Source organism: Olea europaea, chromosome 6 (assembly GCF_002742605.1).
Source record: "Olea europaea var. sylvestris chromosome 6, O_europaea_v1, whole genome shotgun sequence".
Lineage (NCBI taxonomy): Eukaryota > Viridiplantae > Streptophyta > Magnoliopsida > Lamiales > Oleaceae > Olea > Olea europaea.
This window is the reverse complement of record NC_036242.1, coordinates 14,436,687-14,457,491: the sequence shown is the minus strand read 5'-3', so window position 1 is coordinate 14,457,491 and position 20,805 is coordinate 14,436,687. Positions and strand designations below refer to the sequence as shown.

The 20,805-nt window shown below is 34.6% G+C and overlaps 3 protein-coding genes across 3 annotated transcripts; all 3 read left to right on the top strand.

The window, feature by feature from the left end:
- The first annotated feature begins 6,367 nt into the window (after window positions 1-6,367).
- On the top strand, window positions 6,368-7,573 carry LOC111395201. The gene has a single exon (XM_023021200.1). It carries the CDS (start codon window positions 6,368-6,370, stop codon window positions 7,571-7,573), a length of 1,206 nt encoding a protein of 401 aa, XP_022876968.1.
- A 1,835-nt stretch (window positions 7,574-9,408) lies between these two features.
- LOC111395200 lies at window positions 9,409-11,138 on the top strand. The gene is made up of 6 exons (XM_023021199.1): window positions 9,409-9,441; window positions 9,545-9,614; window positions 9,704-9,831; window positions 9,910-10,341; window positions 10,603-10,669; window positions 10,750-11,138. Exons 1-6 carry the CDS (start codon window positions 9,409-9,411, stop codon window positions 11,136-11,138), a joined length of 1,119 nt encoding a protein of 372 aa, XP_022876967.1.
- Window positions 11,139-11,201: 63 nt separating this feature from the next.
- Window positions 11,202-12,288, top strand: LOC111395199. The gene is made up of 2 exons (XM_023021197.1): window positions 11,202-11,726; window positions 12,178-12,288. The coding sequence occupies exons 1-2, from the start codon at window positions 11,202-11,204 to the stop codon at window positions 12,286-12,288; spliced, it is 636 nt and encodes a 211-aa protein (XP_022876965.1).
- Window positions 12,289-20,805: the final 8,517 nt, after the last annotated feature.

Sequence of the window (20,805 nt, the reverse complement as noted above, 5' to 3'; positions counted from 1 at the left end):
TAATAATCTATATATTTGATAATTGGTGTAGTTTCCTTTGAAGGTGCAGTCCTCATGTGAAACAAACCATTTCCAAAGTTGTCCGCTCAAGAGCTTCGCTGGACAAACCTCTTAACGTCACTTGTGCCTTCAATCTTAAATGAAAATTCCCTTTTTATCATCTGAAGAAGATTTTGGTCGCACAATTTGCAAGTAAACCACACTCGTTAACCCAACTCTATAAAGCAAGGATTCTCGAAACTCCGCATTAATCTCTTCCACGGTATACATCTCCAGAACCTTCATTTCAATTTTCGTCACCAAAATATCTTCAATTTTATCCCCAGCACCTTTAGCCACAGTTCCTTCTGGTGGCTCACTAGCCTCCAGCAATTCAAGCCCACCAAGCCCCTTGTCCTTCTTAACCTTCTTAGACCCAACAAACTCCGAAGCATAAAATCCACCATCTCAAGTATCATTGCTACTCTTAAAATCCTATGGCAACGTGGACCCCTCAGTGTCAAACTCAATCCCACCATAATTCCCTTAAAACCTATGCATTTATTGTAATTATTGATACTAGATTGATGGAAGGATCTTTTCCGCGATAAAAGGTGAATATGATAGTGAAAATGCCAAAAAATGAAGGTACAAACGTTTTAGACAAAAACATTAAAAGGTATGAACATTTCGTCATAATTACTCTTTTAAAATTCATTTACCACTCACACAACCACCATCGCACACCACTACCACCAAAAAACTACAAAGATCATCTTCAATAAGTCACAATCATCATCTCAAAACACAAGCACCACCACAGTCTCTAAATCGAGCCATACAATAACCATCCAAGAGCACAATTTCAAAAGTCAACTGACTAAAAGGCTAAAACACCAAATTTAAAGATCTGCCAACGAGAACAACCAATTATACCACCAGTGACATAGATAGGGACAGTCTTGTCTTTTGCTCAGGGTTGCCCCCAAGTCTTTTGTTCTTCTATATATTATAGTCCACTGCAAAAAGAAAAAAAAATGTCCTCTCCCAACCACCTTCACACCAAAAACCTATGCCACCACTCCTCAAATCTCAACTCCGCTATACTACCACAACCTCTCAAATTTGTAAAATGCTAGTGATGTATTTTTTGATAGTCTACATGTAAATTTTTTTTTATCTCTCTATCTCATGAGAATTAATTTTTGTTGAACAAAGTTTTAAAAAAAAACTCAATGGACTATTTACCACGATTTTTGGATTTTTAGTTCTTCCGTTGAGTTTTCACCACCACCACCCCACCGGCTTTTCGACATTTAGTTGTCAAAAAAACTTATATCTCAACAATCAAATATTGAGTGTGGTGGTGGACGTGAAGGTGAAGGTGTAAAAGAAAAAGTGGGTGGGATGAGCTAGAACAATGGTGGAGATGTCGATGATTTGAATAATTTTTGGGAAAGTAGAAGGATTTTAGATGTAGCTAGTAATTGGCTAATTTTTAAGAATATTTTTGTCTGTTTATTCAAAATGTGTTGGTTGTCCCAAAACTTACAAGTATTGATCATCAAGAGCCGACGCTGACGCATACATTTTATATTAGGGGGTCACAATCAAATTTTTAAAAAAAGTGACGAATATATTTTTTATTACTTTATATGGTTATAAACTGTTATACTACTTTTTCATCTTGATTATTTTTCATCTGAAAAATTTTTATATATAAAAAAAGATTATTTTTAGGATTTTTTTTTCATTATTATTGTTACTTTTTCCTCTCAATCAATTAATTTTTTTAAATAATCTAATAAGTTTCTTAATAAAATTTTTGACGTCATTTGAAAAAAAAATTAATTGATTGAGAGGAAAAGATAACAATAATAAAAAAAGTCCTAAAAACGATTGAATTTTTTTATATATAAATTTTTTTCCAGATATAAAAATAATCAAAATGAAAAGTAGTATGAAAATTTATAACCTCTATGAAGTAATAAAAATTTTATTAAGAATTTTTACATTCAAAAAAAAAAATTCGACGTCATACCACATAAAATATTCTAATAAAATGATATAAATTATATTGAGAAATTTGTCGCGCAAAAATAATAAACATTAATAAAATAATTAATTTTTTTTCAAAAAAGACGAGTTATACGTCTCTTTTTAGCATACACGTTAAATGTATGTTTAACTATTTTCGATATTCATTTAGATCATTCGATATGTTTATAATATAGTTCTCGAAATGATTTTCGCGAGAATATAGAAGATTTATGGATACGGTTAGCGTATAATCGTCAAAATTTTTTTAAAGTTAGCTTGTTATCGAAATTCTCGAAATATTAGTTTGGCATGACCAACTTTAACGCGTCGTAATATTTGCTACGATTGGCCATTTCGCACACCATTAGCGACGTGAAATATTAGGCCGTGAGTACTTCAAAATGATATTGAAAATATAATATTTCAATTTCGTTTGATATTTTATAGTGAGCCGAAAACTAAGCCAAAAAATTTTTTTGAAAAAGCTGGAGGGTCAAGTGACCCTATGAGACCCCACTTGGGTCCGCCTCCGTTGATCATTTTCCAAATGTATCTTTAAAAATGGACATATTTTCCAATTTCCTCTTTTAGGTATTCACATTTAAATGGAAAATAAATCAATATCACCATACAGACTTCAATACATTTTTGTTCAAAAAAGAACTTTAAATGTATTTATATTTGCCTTTTGTTTATTCTTACATCCATCCACCCTTGCTCTGTAAGTTAGAGGAACAGTCTAACTCAAACTCGATTTTTCCAGACAAGCAAATTGTGTTGAGTTTGACTCTCAATACTTAGTTTCCAATCACATGCTATGTTGAGCTCTTTTTTCTTCTTTTTCGCTAAAAAGTTGTGATGATTAGTGAAATGATATTGAAACGACATTTGGACATCCTTAGTGGAGCAAGGAAGCTTTTGTTGTTCCGATGAGAAATTGAACACATGCGAAAAGAGGTTGGAGCTTTCTCCCCCATTGTATCTCCGGTTTGAGAATTAGTAATGGGGTTTGAACAAAAAGACTTAAAGAAACAGAGAGAAAATATGTTAAGAAAACTAAATCCCCATACTTGACATGCCTTTAGAGTATCTATAAGTGTTTGATGTCGTAAAACTATCAAACGGTTATCGTCCACATATCTAGTGTAGCATATCCATCCACTAAATAGTTTTATGCACGACTTGAGTGGACGGTTTCCACCCGCTAGACAGTTAGTGGGATCAATGATAACTGTCAAACAGTTATCAATCAACTAAAAAATATGTTCAGAGAGTTGAGAGTCATGATAATTGATCTATCATAGCGAGAGTTGTTTAGCATAGCGTAAGTCGTCTAGCATAATAAAATTCAGGATAGCAATAGTCGATTTACTATAGTGGTAGTTGGGCTAGTATAATGATAGTCAGTCTACCACATTGGTGGTTAAGATAGCATAGTGATAGTCACTCTACCATAGTGTCAGTTAGATAGCATGATGGTAGTCGCTCTACTATAGTGGTAGTCAGGATAGCATAACAGTAGTCGATCTATTATAGTGAAAGTCATGCTAGGATTGTTGTAGTCGATCTACTAAAACGATGGTCAAGGTAGTATAATGTAAGTTATTTGGATAATTGCCTTCACTTGCTTTGCTATCGTAATCAATCATTTATATAACATAGCGTCAACTAAGGTTCCAAAAGTTGAGGATCTAGTTAGTGAACAATTTTCATTGCTCATCCATTTGGGGAAAAATATCAATTACTCCATAATTTGGGACATCAAATCTTCTTAGATTTTTATGAGAAAAATATATTTTTTAACTTCCAATATGAACATGGGATAGAGATTCTCAACTTGAATAACTCTCTACTTGTGTTGATCTTAAAGATGTTATATTATTTCCATCAACTTACTTCAATTTGCTTTCCCTTTTAGGATCTGGAAGATAATATACCGAAAGACCCTTACTTCGATTTACTTCACCCTTTAGGTTCTTGAAGATATATACTAAAGACAATGTAAAGAACAGAACCTACCCTCTCTGATTCTTTGACAGTCCTCGGCCCTTTGATTCAACCTCTTCAAGCCCCTCATATCATCATCGAATACGCTAGTTCAATATGGACTTCACAAGAATCGTTAATGTTTCGATTTTGTCGATAAAACAGGCAGAAAATCACTGAGGTTATGAAGCTTGTGGGCTTGTGACTACATCCAAATTGAGCACTAGAGGTTGTGGTTAATGACTACAAAGGAGTACGTTGACAGTAGAGAGAAATGTTGAAAGGACTAAAACGGCAGCCTTTTCGTCCATCTTGCAATTCGAGTAGGATCCAATTCAGATCTTTATATAATGCAACTGTTGAGAGCATTGCAATAATGACAACTTCATTATGCCTTTTGAATAGTTCAAATATACTATCTCTGTTAGGTTTGAAAGTGTGATTGGCAATTCTGTAGACAAAACGAGAGTAATTATATGTTTGTAAAAGTCAGGGACTCAACTGAACATTCTTGTAAAAGTCAAGGGCATAGGGTGCAATTCTGTATAGATGAGGTAAATTAGTGTTCGAGTGGTTGAAAAAAAGAGTCCAAGATGTCCAAAAAGATCACATAATCAATATAATAATCCGAGAATATGGTTCTTGGGGGGCATGTATCATTTGAGTTATGCTTCAAGCATATTAAATTTTTTAAAGATAACATTAATAGTCATGTCAGATGAGTTGACTATCACGTATTTCAAATTTCATGTATCGTCAAGATAACATGATATAGACTCGTGATTTCATCCACAAAGATCTTTGTGAAATTCACTATGTTGAAATGTTTTACTCGGTTCATACCACCTAGACACCTTCAAATATAAATACTCAAGCCCTAGCACAAATTTTGATAGGTTGCTACATTTTTCTTCCATTGCCAAACATATTCATAACAGATTTGAAGAGATCCAAGTTGCAGTTAATCGGTGATTCCATCGACATCAATCTTGTGATCCGACAACCATTATTTTGGGAAAAACATCAAATTTACATAACCCAAAACACGTTCTTCCTTAATCTTTTAAGGAAGGGACTCTCTTATTGAGGATTGAGAGAGATGGATGTCAAGCGCAGTGAATCAGACAAGAATAAGCGGTTCTTGGAATTCCACTTGGTGATACAATCAGCTAAGGACCAAGAGGCTATAATGGATAGCAGATTGAGCTGCAGGAGGTAGATCATGAAGTCTAGTAGGAGGCTAAAGGTATTTACGGTAGTAGATCATGAGACTGGAATGGCGGGTCTGATTGGGTATGAAGTTTGGTAACTTGTACTTGCTGAATTGGTATAGTGGACATCACTGGCTTGGTCCCAGAGTTTTACCCATGTTGGGGTTTCTTTGTCATCATATTGTGAGTTGTTGTGTTTATTGTTTACTTTACACTACGTAAATCGACAATTCAACCTTAGGAATTAATTGGATTGTATGTTTAACCATCTAGAGATTAATTAAAGTAACTTGTTACTTTAATTAATTAATTATGCACGTAAGGTCAAACAAATTGTTAACTTTGAACATAAACTTGGTAACGCGTAAATTTTGAATTTGACACAGTATCGCGTTAATCGAACTTTTTAGCTTATCTAAGCATTTTAGGTAACTTTTCAAGTGGTATCAGAGCCTAAAATCGTGTCTTGACCTTAAATAGTCTAGAAGAGCACCTCGTTGAATGTGCCGCTCCACTTTGATGGTAGTAACTATGCGTATTGGAAGGTTAGAATGAGGGCATTTTTGAAATCCATGGATGAGCGTGTCTGGCGGAGTGTAGTGAATGGTTGGTCTGCCTCCTGGTACCACAGTAGATAGTCCACATCCGTAGAAAACTGGTCTAGAGCACAATTGGATAGCTGTCATTTTAATAGCAAGGCCATACATGCATTGTTTATGGTTGTGTCCTCCGAGGAATTTAGGAGAGCATCTATGTGTGAGGTAGCTAAGGATGTTTGGGACATTTTACAAACCACACATGAGAGAACCCAGGCCTTAAAAATTCTAAGTTACGGATGCTGACCTGTAGGTTCGAAGAAATCAAGATGAGAGATGATGAGACATTTGATGTCTTTTATGCGAGCTTAAATGACATAGTGAATTTCTCCTTCAACCTAGGTAAGAAAATTCCCAAGCCCAAGATAGTTAGAAAAATTCTTAGATCCTTACCTGAGCGTTTCAGGCCGAAAGTCATAGCTATTGAGGAAAGTAAGAACATAGATACTATCAAAGTAAAGGAGTTAGTTGGATCCCTCCAGACCTATGAGTTGACCTTAGACAATCCCGCTAAAGAAAAATTCCATAGCCTTGAAATCCGCTAGGAATAATCTGATGGAATCTTCTGATTCAGATTCACAAAATGATGAGGAGATGGCTTACCTAGCTAAGAAATTTCGAAAAATATTTATAAATAAGAAGAAGCCTCAAGAGAGACAAAAAGTTAGCCCGAGTGAATCTCGGAGAAAATCTAAATTCATGAGATGCGATAACTATCGGGGTTTCGATCACGTGAAGAGTGAGTGCCCGAATGCTAAGAGAGTTGAAGAGAAGGCAATGAATACTACTCTCATTGATGACAAGTCTAGCTCGGACAATCAGAGTGAGAAATCTACACGTGAGGAGAGTGGAAAATATGTGGCCTTCATTGCTAAGATTAAGAGTGGATCCGAACAGGGGAGTGAAAGGGATGAGGACCTAGATAGTAGTGAAAAGTCTGGTGATAAGGGTGGAAGTGAGGAAGATCTAGAAGAAGCTTATGAGAGGATGTATGAAGAAAGCCTCAAGATCATAGGTACAAACCAGGTGCTGAGCAAGAAAGTGAAGGAACTTAGGTTAGAGAAAGAACAGTTAGAGGCCCAGGTTAGTGATCTCACCAGTAAGAATAAGATGTCCTCTAGGAGAGTAAGTGAGCCGACCGTTGAGAATGAGACCTTAACTATTCAGATTAAGCAACTTGAGAGTGAGCTAAAGTTATCTAGGTCTCAGATACTTGCCTTTTCTAACAGTTCTGAAAAACTAGAAAATATTCTAAGAATAGGCAAGTCGACTGGTGATAAGGGAGGTCTAGGTTTTGATAGTAATGCTGCTAGTACTTCACATGCCACCTTTCTTTGTGCTACTGATCAGCCTAACATTGTGACTTACCCCATATCTAATGTTGTGGGATCTTCTAGATGTAGGTCTACCAGACGTCGTAGGACCCATCGACCTAGGAATAGAAATCAGTGTCCACATAACACAGGTCCTAGGTTTATTCCAACATACTTTCAGTGTGGAGAGTTAGGTCACATCCTCCCTAGATGTCATCACTACCTGAATAATAGGAAATGCTTGAACTTGAAAAATGACAAAAATCAGGTGTATGTTGGTCAGATTGGATTTCTTATTGATCAAGTGAATCGTTTGACCCAATTGGTAACACAGCTATCTGAAAACAATTCCCGTTCTAGACAGGTTTGGGTGAAGAAGAGCAATTTCTTGAATTTGGTAATAGATCGTGGTGCTTTTAAAGGAAAGAACACTTATACACCTACTTGATTAGGTATTTTTTTATGCATGACTACTCTTAATTGTTGCACGCATCACGTATATTTTGGTTGTTTTTTTTTTTTTAATTTTTTTTTTTTGCATGTGCATTTTCATTTGTTTGTTTTGGCACATGCATATTTAATTTTATCTTTGTGTGCTTGACTTTATTTTCTTTTGTGTGGGGCACTCATTTTAGTGAAAATGAAAAACACAAAAAAATTAAAAAAATTAAAAAAGACAAAAATAATTGGTTATGAAAATTGCTACAGCATGACACATATTTCTTGAATTTGTTGGTTGTGATCATATATGAGCTAAAATTGATAAGCTATGGAATAATTTTCATTATTTGTTTAGGTCTTTTTGAATTACTTTAGTATAAGTGTCATCATGTATCATCTACACTGCACACACTATGAATTTGTTAGTGGATTCTATCGCATGTGTGAGATTCGGGATGGCCGTCACATGTTGATAGGGTGACTTTGAATATGAATTGACCAATATTTAGTAGACATAACCCCGAAAATTATCCCCCATATTAAAGCTCAATATCTTAATGTTCTTTTTTGGGGCCTATTTGATTCGAGCAATTAACCATGTGCGGGTCTCTTAAAACCTGGTGCCTATGATCAATAATGAGTGTAATTTGTGTACTTATTTAGATCATTTTATTAAACTTTTATGTCGTGAAATTATTAAAGTTTATTTAATTTAGATTAATTTTTGTTCGTTTCAGTGTTCGATCCGTTTTGAAGCAATTGGAAAAGAAAAGGATAAATTGACGATTAACTAGAAGTTGTGGACCAAACTTCATACTTTGAAAGTTGAGGACTTGAAGAAAAATAATTTATTAATGGGCCTCAATTGGACCATGAATTGGAGTCAAAATATTTAATTGGTTGAACACTAATTGGATTTGAAGGAAAAGAGTGCTGCTGTTGGAGAAACTAAAGAGAAATTTATGTTAATTCTTGCATTGTGTTTCCATTAATATGCCTATTTATATTATTTTAATGTTTGTGCACCATTAGGACAATAAGATTCTTATTCGTTGTGTTGGAAAACTCACAATAGGTAGAATACTATTATTGGGATGCACGGACAATAAATGTTAGGAATAATATTTATGACGTGTGCGGCTATGTGTGGTAATCCTAAATGTCAATGCATATTTGCCATATGAATTCGGACTATGAATAGGATTGTCTCGTGGTAACCATAGGTTTAGTATATCTTGGGAAAAATAATAAATAATAGTGAAATTATCGACTGTCATAATTGCATGAATTGAGATAATTATTAATGGTTGAGAATTAGAACTAAGAATTTATCAATGGCGTCGAAAATCCAATACGTTCGCACATTTGATTTTTAAACCTACTTTCATTATTTTTACAAGATTTAGTTATAAAAATTAGTTAGGTATTCATTCGATCATCTTTTGGTTACGAACACGAATTTAAATATATCAAATATACTAAAATTGATCATTATTCCCTGTGGGACGATAACTTTCTCATCACGATTATTACTTGTACAACGAATTCGTACGCTTGCGGAAATTTGACAAACAAGTTTTTGACGCCGTTGCCAGGGAATAAAGGTGTTAATTTTAGTTATTAGATATTTTAGATTCATTTTTATTTTTTATTTTATTATTATTATTATTATATTTGTTGTTTTTAGGCGAATATTACACTGTTTTATTCTCTCGTGTTTTGACACTTTTTAGGCGACTATATTTTAGGTAAAATCTTGATCATCCAGATCTCTTTCCAATAGACCACGAAATTGAAAGGACATTCAGAACTCGTAGAAGGGTACAACATCAAGCTAGGAGAATGGCTGATAATCAGAATCAACCACAGAATCAGGTTTAGCTTCACGAGCCAATACCGCAGCCAAATCAACCAAGAGCTATCTAGAACGGAGCTCCTGTCTTAGTTGGAGGTTATATCAATCCAATTTCTGCACCAGTGCAACCAGCTGTGGTATATCTTCCCTTTGGGCAACCTAATTTCCACCTCAGACCAGATGTCATCAATCTGTTTTAAAATCATCAAGACGTCAAGTTCTTCAGAAAAGTCACGAAAAATCCTCATAAACACATCTTTGCTTTTCTCATGTTATGTAAAGTGATCAGTCAAGAAGAGATATCTGTAGATGCGTTCCAAATGAGATTATTCTCTCATACTTTGAAAGATGCTGCGAGAGAATGGTTCCTTTATTTACCACCAGGGAGCATTCAATCATGGAACGATATGGTTCAAAAATTTATGATGAAATTCTTTCCACCTTCTCGAGTTCACCAAATCAGGAATAATGTCCACACCTTCAAGTAGAGAGATTTAGAGAGCTATCCTGAGGCATGGGAGAGGTTCAAGAATTTTTTCAGAAGATGCCCCAGCCTTGACATTCCTAAGCAGGCTCAGCAATATCTCTTCTATTATGGTCTAAAACAAGAGTTCGGGAATATGATAGATGCTTCAGCGGGGAGATCGGTTATGAAACTTGACGTCGATGAGGCCCGTGATTTGTATGAAAGAATAGCTGAAAATCAATCGATGTGGCCAGCCGATAGGAAAGCTCCAAGGAAAATAGCATGGGTACACAACGTGGATGCAGTGACGGTACTGGCTGCGCAAATGGAAGTTCTTACAATGAAAATGGACAATCTGTATAAATCAGTTAACATAGTACACCAATTGCCGCCTGTTTGCGAAGGTTGTAGAGGAGATCATGCTACTATACGCTGTCCTTTGGCATCAACACATGTTAATCAATCTGAATAAGTAAACTATGCGTAGAACTTTCAGAAATAGTAAAATAATCCTTTCTCCAACACATATAATCCGGGGTGGAGGAATCATCCAATTGTTTTATGGTCTAATAATTAGGGACAAGAACAAGGAGGAAACAATAAGAATAAATCACCAATGTTCCAACAGCAACAACAGTAAGGAAGAAAGCCATCATTGGAAGATTTGCTGACTTAATACATTACTAAGACTGAAACTAACTTTCAAAATCAATAGGTGTCTATCAAGAATTTGGAACAACAAATGGGACAGATCGCAACTACAATAGCTAATAGACCATCGGGTACCTTACCGAGTGACACTGAGAAAAACCCACGGAAGTAAGTATTAGCAGTTGAGGCGATAAATTATGCAACTATTAAGCTCCCATCATTGAGCTCCCATCATTCACTCCCGCCAACCTTGTCAAGGCATATGTGCCATCGATTCCGTTTTCTCGAAGACTACGAAGACAACCAACAGTGCAGCAGGTTCAGGCCATCACCACTAGGAGTGGTGTTCAGCTACCAGAAATCACAGTGGAAAAGAAGGGGACTGTGGAGAATCAAGTGCCTACCACGACGGAAGAACTGGTGGAGCAGTCTAAAGAAGCAATAGAAAATGATCAAAAGATAGTTTCAAATAGTTCACAGCTTAAGGCAAATGTTCTTGGCACTACATTAACACCCCCGGTCCCTTTTCCTCAAAGGTTGCAAAAAGCCAACTTGGAGAAGCAAGCTATGAAATTCTTGGAGGTCCTTAAAAAGCTATAGGTCAACATCCCATTCATCGACGCTATCCTTCAAATACCAAACTATTCTAAATTTTTGAAGGAGATGTTAACTAAGAAGAGAAAGCTTCCGGAACATGAAACAATAGTACTATCTGAAGAATGGAGCGCGATCATCCAGCACAGGATCCCTCCTAAACTTAAAGATCCAGGGAGTTTTACTCTACCTTGCTCGATAGGAGATTTAAATGATATAAATTTTTTAATTGATTCAGGAGCGAGTATTAATTTGATTTCCTTACCTCTTTACAGGAAACTGGGATTAGGAGATCCTAAGGCAGCATCTATTATCCTTCAGTTGGCGGAAAGATCATTGAAACACCCCTACAGAATAGTCGAAGACATGCTTATCAAGGTGGGGGTGTTTATTTTTCCAACTGACTTCATCATCCTTGACATAGAAGAGGCATATCAGATGGCAATAATCTTGGGAAGACCATTTTTTTCTACAAGTCGAGCCTTGCTGGATTTTGATGCTGATGAGATAGTCTTGAGGGTAGAGGATAAGCAACAGAGTTTCACCATGGAGAATCCAATCAAGCAACCATCTTACTTTGAGGATTGCCAACGAGTTGACCATTAGGAGAGCTACAAAGGCAGGCCAAATGAAGGTGGAATTAATGGTTGGAATAGCAATGGAAACTTGATTTTGTAGAGGATGAAAGATGAAAGAAAGAAGTACAATCAGTACATAAAATGCAGAACTGAAAATTCCCTCTTCAAGCCACCATGAATAGTCAAAACAACAAAGTCTAGCCAAAGACTATAAATTAAGCACTTATTGGGAGACAACCCAATTTCTAAATATTTTATTTATTTTGTTTTCGACATCGCATTGCATATAGACGTTTTTTTAATTATTAGTTTGCATTAGATTTAGGCACGTTTAAATTTATAGAGTATCATCATCCAATCATGTTTTCACTGAGGCCCTTAAATATAATTACTTCGAATGTTTGGGCTAACTAACACATGTTTTAGATTATTTGATCTCTAATGTTTGATTTGATTGCCGTATGCAGGAATATGACGTCATGGAACACTCAAACCAACATCGACCAAGGGGAGAGCATGATGAGAAAGATTGTCTAGCCGTCACCTACATATCTTCCATGTTCAATAGAAAATTTTGAGGAGTACCTTCATCTTTTTCTTCCCTATCTCCTTATATTCTTAATTATGTTTTAAGACATTGAAGATAATGTCGGATTTAAGTTTGGGGGTGAAAAACACTTTGTGTTTTTAGTTTTCGTGTATTGTTTTTGTACGTTTAATTAATAAAAAAAATTGTGTGTTAAGTTAAATAAATAAATAAATAAAATTAAATAAATCGTTAAATTTATATTTTTTTATTTATTTGTTTATTTTTTATTGTGTGCTTGTGTGAGTTGGAAAATTTAGTTGACAATGATGATTAAATTTGAGACTTGACGTTGATTTATGAACTGTGGATATGATGTATGCTAGATTGATTGAAACTTAACTTGCAAAACTTGATATTATATGCGCACTAGAATTGAGTTTGACATTTTGATGAAATGAGTTGATTTATGCATGTGATAGATTGTTTTAGTTGGACGTAGATGTTACCTAAACTATACGAATTATTTATCCGTAGACCAAATTTAGTACAATTTGGGGAGATCTTACTATTGTAGGAAGATACAGATGTGAATGTGGATTCCTTGTGTGAAAATGTTTGTGTGGATTGCTTGAGATTAACATGATAAAATTGGGTGACAGTCTTAAAGTGGGGTTTGGTTTGCTTGAATAGGTGTGTGATAAGGGTCATTGCACTAATCAATGCATATATTTTGAAATTTAAAATTTCTCTTTGAAGCCTTTATGACTCAAGCAATTAAGCCTGCAAGGGTATCTTAAAATCTGGAGCTCTAAAGTAGTCTGACTTGGGAGTCATCGGCCTAAATATCGTTACAGGGGTCATTTAAAAAACAATCAGAGGTTAAATTGCCTTAAAAAATTGTTCTCTTTGAAACTTTTTTTACTCGAGTTATTAAGCCTGTAAGGGTATTTGAAAACCTGGTGCCCTAAAGTCGTTTGACTTGGGAGTCATCAGCCTAAAGCCTACTACATGGGTCGTCTAGAAAGCTTAAGAGAGAGTGCTAAAAAAAGAAGAAGAAGCACTAAATGCCTTGTAAGTCCAAGCACTTATTCGAGAAAATTTGACTTTCGATGAAGGATGTTTAGCCTAATTGAATCTTAATAGTCGAAGCAATCAAATAATTGGAGAATCCTTGTTCATAGATTTGTTGGCTTCCAACTAGTGATGTCCACCTGAATTGGAGAGGTGAGGATAGTAATAAAAATTCAATCTTAGATCACACACTGGGAAAAGAGTGAAAATGAATAAATTTGGGGGTGTGTAAATTTTACAAGAGACGAAATGATATATTTGACCATAGAGGGTCGAGAATTGGAACATCTTGTGAATTCATTAATGTCAATTTAGTTCTTCACACTAACACATCAGTTTTGCATTGGAAAAGTGGATATTAGTTTGATATTGTAAAGTTGAAGCAGTTTGTCGATTTAATGCCATGATTTCAAATCTTGAGATAAAAAGCTAAACAGTCCAACCAAATATTTTTGCATGTTCGTGTATTTATTATTATTTAGGTTATAGTTTTGTTCGAGGACAAACAGAGGTTTAAGTTTGGAGGGTGTTTGATGAGTATAATTTGTGTACTTATTTAAACCATTTTATTAAACCTTTGTGTCGTGAAATTATTGAAGTTTATTTAATTTAGATTAATTTTTGTTCATTTCAGTGTTCGATTCGTTTTGAAGCAATTGGAAAAGAAAAGAATAAATTGACGATTAAATAGAAGTTGTGGACCAAACTTCATACTTTGAAAGTTGAAGACTTGAAGAAAAATAATTTATTAACGGGCCTCAATTTGACCATGAATTGGAGTCAAAATATTTAGTTGGTTGAACATTAATTGGATTTGAAGGAAAAGAGGCCTGCTATTGGAGAAATTAAAGAGAAATTGCAGCAGCCATTATATATTTCACACGCCAACTTGGAGGAAAAATGGGAACGGAGGAGAAGACGGCCACAAATCTAGGGAAAATTACAGAAATGAGACGGCAGCCAACTGGGGAGATATTTATACACACATTGGCGGAACTTGGGGAAATTATTATATATATATACATTGAAAAAGTAGCCAACTAGGGAAGAGACATTGACAAAAGGTAGCCTGGTGAGGAAACTTTTGCTGCTAAATTATATTATATATATACACATTGGGAGGCAGCCAAGATTACGCACAAAAAGAGAGGCGGAAAGGAATCAAACATTGGGCTGAATTTGAAGGGAAAAGATATCGACAGCAAAGAAAAAGGTTCTAGACTTCTTTGGCAATAATCACGTCAATTTCGCGGTGATGTCTTTCCAATTTTATTTGTTTGATTCCAACATTATGCTAGGCTAAGTCTTTTCACGTATTGGATAGATGATAAAATTGTTTAATTCTTGTTTTTAATTCGAGACCTACGTTTTTATGTTAATTCTTGCGTTGTGATTCCATTAATATGCTTATTTATGTTGTTTTAATTTTTGTGCACCATTAGGACAATAAGTTTCTTATTCGTTGTATTGAAAAACTCACGATAGGTAGAACACTATTATTGGGACACATGGGCAATAAATGTTAGGAACAATATTTATGGCGTGTGCGGTTATGTGTGATAATCCTAAATGTCAATACATGTTTGCCATATGAATTCGGACAAAGAATAGGATTGTCTCGTGGTAACCATAGGTTTAGTATATCTTGGGAAAGAATAATAAATAATAGTGAAATTATCGACCGTCATAATTGCATGAATTGAGATAATTATTAGTGGTTGAGAATTAGAACTAAGAATTAATCAATGGCGTCGGAAATCTAATACGTTCACAAATTTGATTTTTAAACCAACTTTCATTATTTTCACAAGATTTAGTTATAAAAATTAGCTAGGTATTCATTCGATCATGTTTTGGTTACAAACACAAATTTAAATATATCGAATATACTAAAATTGATCATTATTCCCTGTGGGACGATAACTCTCTCATCACGATTATTACTTGTACAACGAACCCGTACACTTGTGGAAATTTGACGAACAATCAACTAACTTGTAATCGGCCTAAAGCTCGTTACAGAGGTCATCTTAGTTGTCTAATAGAGAAGAACCTACACTTCAGATAAAAATTTAATAAGCTAGAAAAATGAGAAAAATGTGAAAAATATGAAGAGTTGAAATAATATGAAAATCTGAAAAATATAAAAGCTTATAGTAAGGGGGAGATAAGTAAAAATAATAAGTATAGGTCCTACTACACATTACATGGTTTGACTTTCATTAGTAGAAGAATATACTTACTGGCAGTGATTGGCATGTCCCTTCTCACAAAATTAAGATTTGGAGTCTTGTTTGCATTGGAATAGTGATACTTTACACGCATAAGTCACTTCTGCTTTCTACTCCATTTTGGTCTAACTGAGTATGTGGGGGAGGTATGCTACTTGTTAATTTTGCTTTTGCATGCTATCAACTGCATTTTTGAGTTATTATGTGTTATTTGCTTAGCTTATTCTTGATATGATTCCCTTCAGCATTTGTAACAAAAAAGGGGAGAGAAAAGTATAATTGAGGGGGAGAAAAACATATAAAAGAGCATACTGATAGGGGTCATTGGGGAGAGACATAGAAGCATTGTATTCACTGCATAACATTTACGACATTTTGCAGTATGCAGTAGCGGGGGGGCATTGCATTCCATATTATATCCATTGATGTTTAGTGGTGTTGGTGTTTTGATTGATATCAATATCACGTCTCAAACTAGCATGTTAATGTGTTTGTGATTAAGTGCTTTAATGTTCTTGTGTTAAGTGTTTTTACACTAGGTATATGAATTTGTGGATTTCAGGAAACATGTGCAAGGAATGCAAGACTCAGTGATTGGGTTTGCTGGGTAAAATAGATCGTGTCTAGAGTCATGACTTATATTTGTATAGTCCTGACTTATTGTGTATGGTTTTGTCATAGAATGCCCAATAGGGAGTTTGTTAGGTCTGAAGTGTGATTGGCAATTCTATAGACAAAACAGGTGTAATTGTATGTTTGTAAAAGTTAGGGACTCAATCGAACATTCTTGTAAAAGTTAAGGGCTTATGGTACAATTTTGCATAGATGAGGTAAATTAGTGTTCGAGTCATTGAAGGAGTCCAAGATGTCCAAGAAGATCACATAAGTTCATTGGAATGCAATTGGAAGTTTAAAGAATATCAAAGAGCCACACAAATTATGTCTCGAATTTTCAATCATAATTTGAAATGTATTTTTCTCATAGAAAACATTGGAATTTGGACAAAGCTACATTAGAAGAATTGTAGCCCCTTGAGTTAGCTTTCTAATACAAGATGAATAACCTCAATCGGATATTGGAAGAGAAAGTTATGATGAAAATATTGATAATTGCTCACTATCGCTCGATTCTCGCGACATTTTGCTCGAGCGAGAAAAAAAAAGAACACTTCTCGCTCGATTCTCATTGGCATCTTGCTTGAGTGACATTCCTATGCGGCGAAACCTGTAGTTCACATTTTTGAAGTGTTTTACTCGACCCATACCACCTAGACACCTTCAAATATAAAGACCGAAGCCCTAGTACGAATTTTGAGAGGTTGCTACATTATTCTTTCATTGCTAAACATATTCATAACATATTTGAAGAGATCCAAGGTGCAATTAATTGGTGATTCCATCTACATCAATCTTGTGATTCGACAACCATTGTTTTGGGAAAAACATCAAATTTACATAACCCAAAATACCATTCTTCCTTAATCTTTTGAGAAATAGACTCTCTCATTGGGAATTGAGAGATGTGGATGTCAAGTGCAGTGAATCGGACTCTTGGAATTCCACTTGGTGATACAATCAGTTAAGGAACAAGGGATTGTAGTGGACAGTAGATTGGGCTGCAGGAGGTGGATCAGGAAGTCTAGTAGGAGGCTAGAGGTATCTACGACAGTAGATCATGAGAATGGAATAGTGGGTCTGATTGGGTACGAAGTTTGGTAACTTGTACTTGTTGAATTGGTATAGTGAACATCACTGGCTTGGTCCCAGAGTTTTACCCATTTTGGGGCTTCTCCATCATCATATTGTGAGTTGTTGTGTTTATTGTTTACTTAACACTACGCAAACCAATAGTTCAACCTTAGGAATTAATTAGATTGTTTGTTTAACCATCTAGACATTAATTAAAGTGACTTGCTGCTTTAATTAATTCCGCACGTAAGGTCAAACAAATTATTAACTTGGAACGTAAACTTAGTAACGCATAAATTTTGAATTTGACACTATATCACGTTAGCCGAACTTTCTAACTTATCTATGCATTTTAGGTGACTTTTTACTCTCCATTCGATTTTTTAAGCTAATCTCATCTTCCCATGGAAATCACTACATTTTAAGAAATACAAAAGGGATTTTTATTCTGTAATATATGCATAATGGATGAAGAAGATAAGGATTCAACAAAAGCTTATCAAAATATTGCCAAACATAAAGATATAAAAGAAAAGGGATAGAATGCAATTAGTTGAAAACCTTTTGTAATTTGAAAATCTAAACTGACGTTTTCCATCACATGGGATCCAAAATTCACTAAGGGTGCATTTGATTGTAAGCGTGAAATTTGTATGGAAGGAAAATGAATTCTAGACAATTCAATTACCTAGAACTTATTTATATGGAAATTAGTAATTAAATATATTTAATTGATTTAGTTTTCAATTTAGAAAATATTTTACTTATCCCTTTTCCATTTGTGCGTGGATGACAGGGGGTGGATAGATGTGAGAGAGAGAGAGAGAGAGAGATGAAAAATAAGATTCTATTCCCCTTAAAAAAATATTTTCCTTGATTTTTAGAAAAATTATGAAAATGTTATCCATGAAAAAATTTCTCAATCAAACAGCACAAAAGTAAGAATTTGGGTGGAAAAGCACATTTTTCCATAAAAAAATATTAGCAACCAAACGCACTCCAATTTAAATAAGTTAGAACTCAAAATCTTACTTTTAGATGTAGGCCTAGCCCTAGCCCAAGATGGCCTAGTGCCTCAAGATTTTGAGGGGGCTCATAAAATTTTTTTGGCCCAGAATAGAACCCATCAAAAACCCACACAAAAAGTGTTTCTTTAGGTTAAGAGAAAGATCGGAAGAGATGGTGAAACTTTGATTTTTTGAAATAAAATCATCAATTCCGTCATACCACCGTACCAGAGGAGCCCAAGAAGGAAGAGGATTGCCATCAGAGAAGAACAAGGGCAAGAAGGAAGAAAAGAATCTGTTTAAAATATTAAAATTTTATACCCATTCCTTCCAGTTTGAAGTAACAATTCAATCAAGTTCCAGGTCTAAGTGTTTACCATTGTGAGGGAATTGAAAAGTTCAAAAACAACCATTAATTGTGTTTGTGTTTGGTGAATTGCTCTTTCATCTAGGCTACTATATTCATACAAGTAAGAAGCTTATTTTCTACATCTTTTGTTCATTTTTTATTTCTTATTGTGACTTTGAATCATGTGAAAGTTCGTTACTTGCTCTTACAGTGTTGGCTGAAGGTTGAAGGTAAATCCATTTTGGCATAATTCATTAGGTACAAATTGGGTTTGTAATATTGTAATTTTTAGAATATTTGTCTACAGCGTGTTTCCCTTAGTTTATTTGGTTTTTTTCCTCACACAAGAATCTATGTATTTATAAAGTTGAAGCAATTTTATTATTGTGTCACACACCTAAATGGCCAAAATTAACTATAAAATTTCTAATGAAATGATTGATGATTCTTTAATCCATTCAGCATTTTCTTACCATTTAGCAAAGAAAAATGGGATATTTTGATTTTTGTTTGCTAGACTAAGCCCCCGTTTGGCCCTCGTTATTTCAATTTATACTTTTTGGAATAATATCTTTTTGGAGAATGTGTGATTGGAAAAAAAGAAAAAAAATTGATTTATGTGTAATAATATTTTATGAAATATTCAGTGGTTGAAAATAAGTGAGAGCAAATTATGATTTGAAATAATGTGGCCAAACGGGGGCTAAGATTCTTATTCTTAGGCATAATATAACTTATTAATAGAGATGGTAGAGTAGTAATATAGATAGAGAGAGATTGATTACTATAAAATTTGGGAAGGAAGAAAACTCATCATGGCTACTGACCAATAATTTAGTTTCATGAAAATGCATTCTCTTGTTTTCATAGTGCTAAAGAGGACATGTATTTATATATTAGAAAAAGAAGGCCAATTGTTGGGAGTGATTGAACATGTTTAACATTTAAGGGCCTTGTAATAGTAAGTTGCCTAGAGTCTCAAAATTTTCAGGTTCGACCCTATTTAAAAGTTGAAGATCCATAACCACACTGTTTGAAAAGATAGGGAGCTCAACCCTTATTTACCCTTTTTTTTCTCCGACCATAAACATTCCCCACAGTTTTGTCAATGTAGTATTTTCTTCTCACCCAAATTTCTCTTGGAAAACTTGTGACTATGACTTAACTCTTGCTTGCTGTAAACTTAATCTCTTCAAAGCCATACATGTTAATCTCTTTGCATCAATAACATGTGGTAGGGTTGTCGATGCAACGATGGAGAATAAATTATTGATTGTTATAGACTCTGGCAAACATCTCGAGAAGAGAAATTTAAGGATCCAACTATCGAAAATACTTTTACACGCACAATAACCCGTGCCAAAGTTGGGCTAGGCCATTTTCTAGCTAGCTATGCAACCGACTTACACTATTTTTGGTTTAATTTGGCAAAAAGTGAACAAAATTTGCAATAGTGTCATCCTATCTCTAATGACCACAAAAATTGCTTTAATTTGATTGAAATGATAGTTTTGTGACTAAAAGTTGGCCGGTGGTTGCTTGTGATAAGATGGGATTTGGGAGGCATATCAAGTGGAAAACTCGAGCATTGATGTAAAAGAAGCCCACTTTTGCAGCTCCTCTTTTTCTCTAAAGAGAAGTTGATAAAAAGATACATGAACGTAATAGCTGTGCGAGAGGCACGTTGGATTGGATATAATGTATATACAAGATTTCATTTTCAATCAAATATTTCATTGGATTCATAATTTTTATCAATTTTTTAATTGCACATTCATCAACTTTTATCAAAATTTATTAAAAAATTTCTCCCTAAATCAAATGCAAAAGAAACCCACGCTGAAATGCTCCTCTTTATAAAGAAAGGAGAGTGCAAATTGTCCTTCCCAGATAATAAGATTTAGCATTCCATCGTGTAATGTCAATGTCTTTTAAAAGAATTACTCCAAAATTCTTATTTATTGATTTATTGTTAGGATTGTTGCCTTGAAATTTTCAAATTAAGAGTCCATGCCAATAAGAGATGAGATTCGAAATATGAATATTGGTTTCCATGTTCCATGTAATCTAGATTCCAATCCCTTTTGTCGCTTATTGAAAGACTAGAAATTTGAGAGGCGGTAAAGTTTAGGGTTTTTTCCTACAATACTCAGTAGATTTGGGTGAGTGAAATTCTATATAATTATAACAATTTGTCTTGTAATAAAAGCTTTGACAAC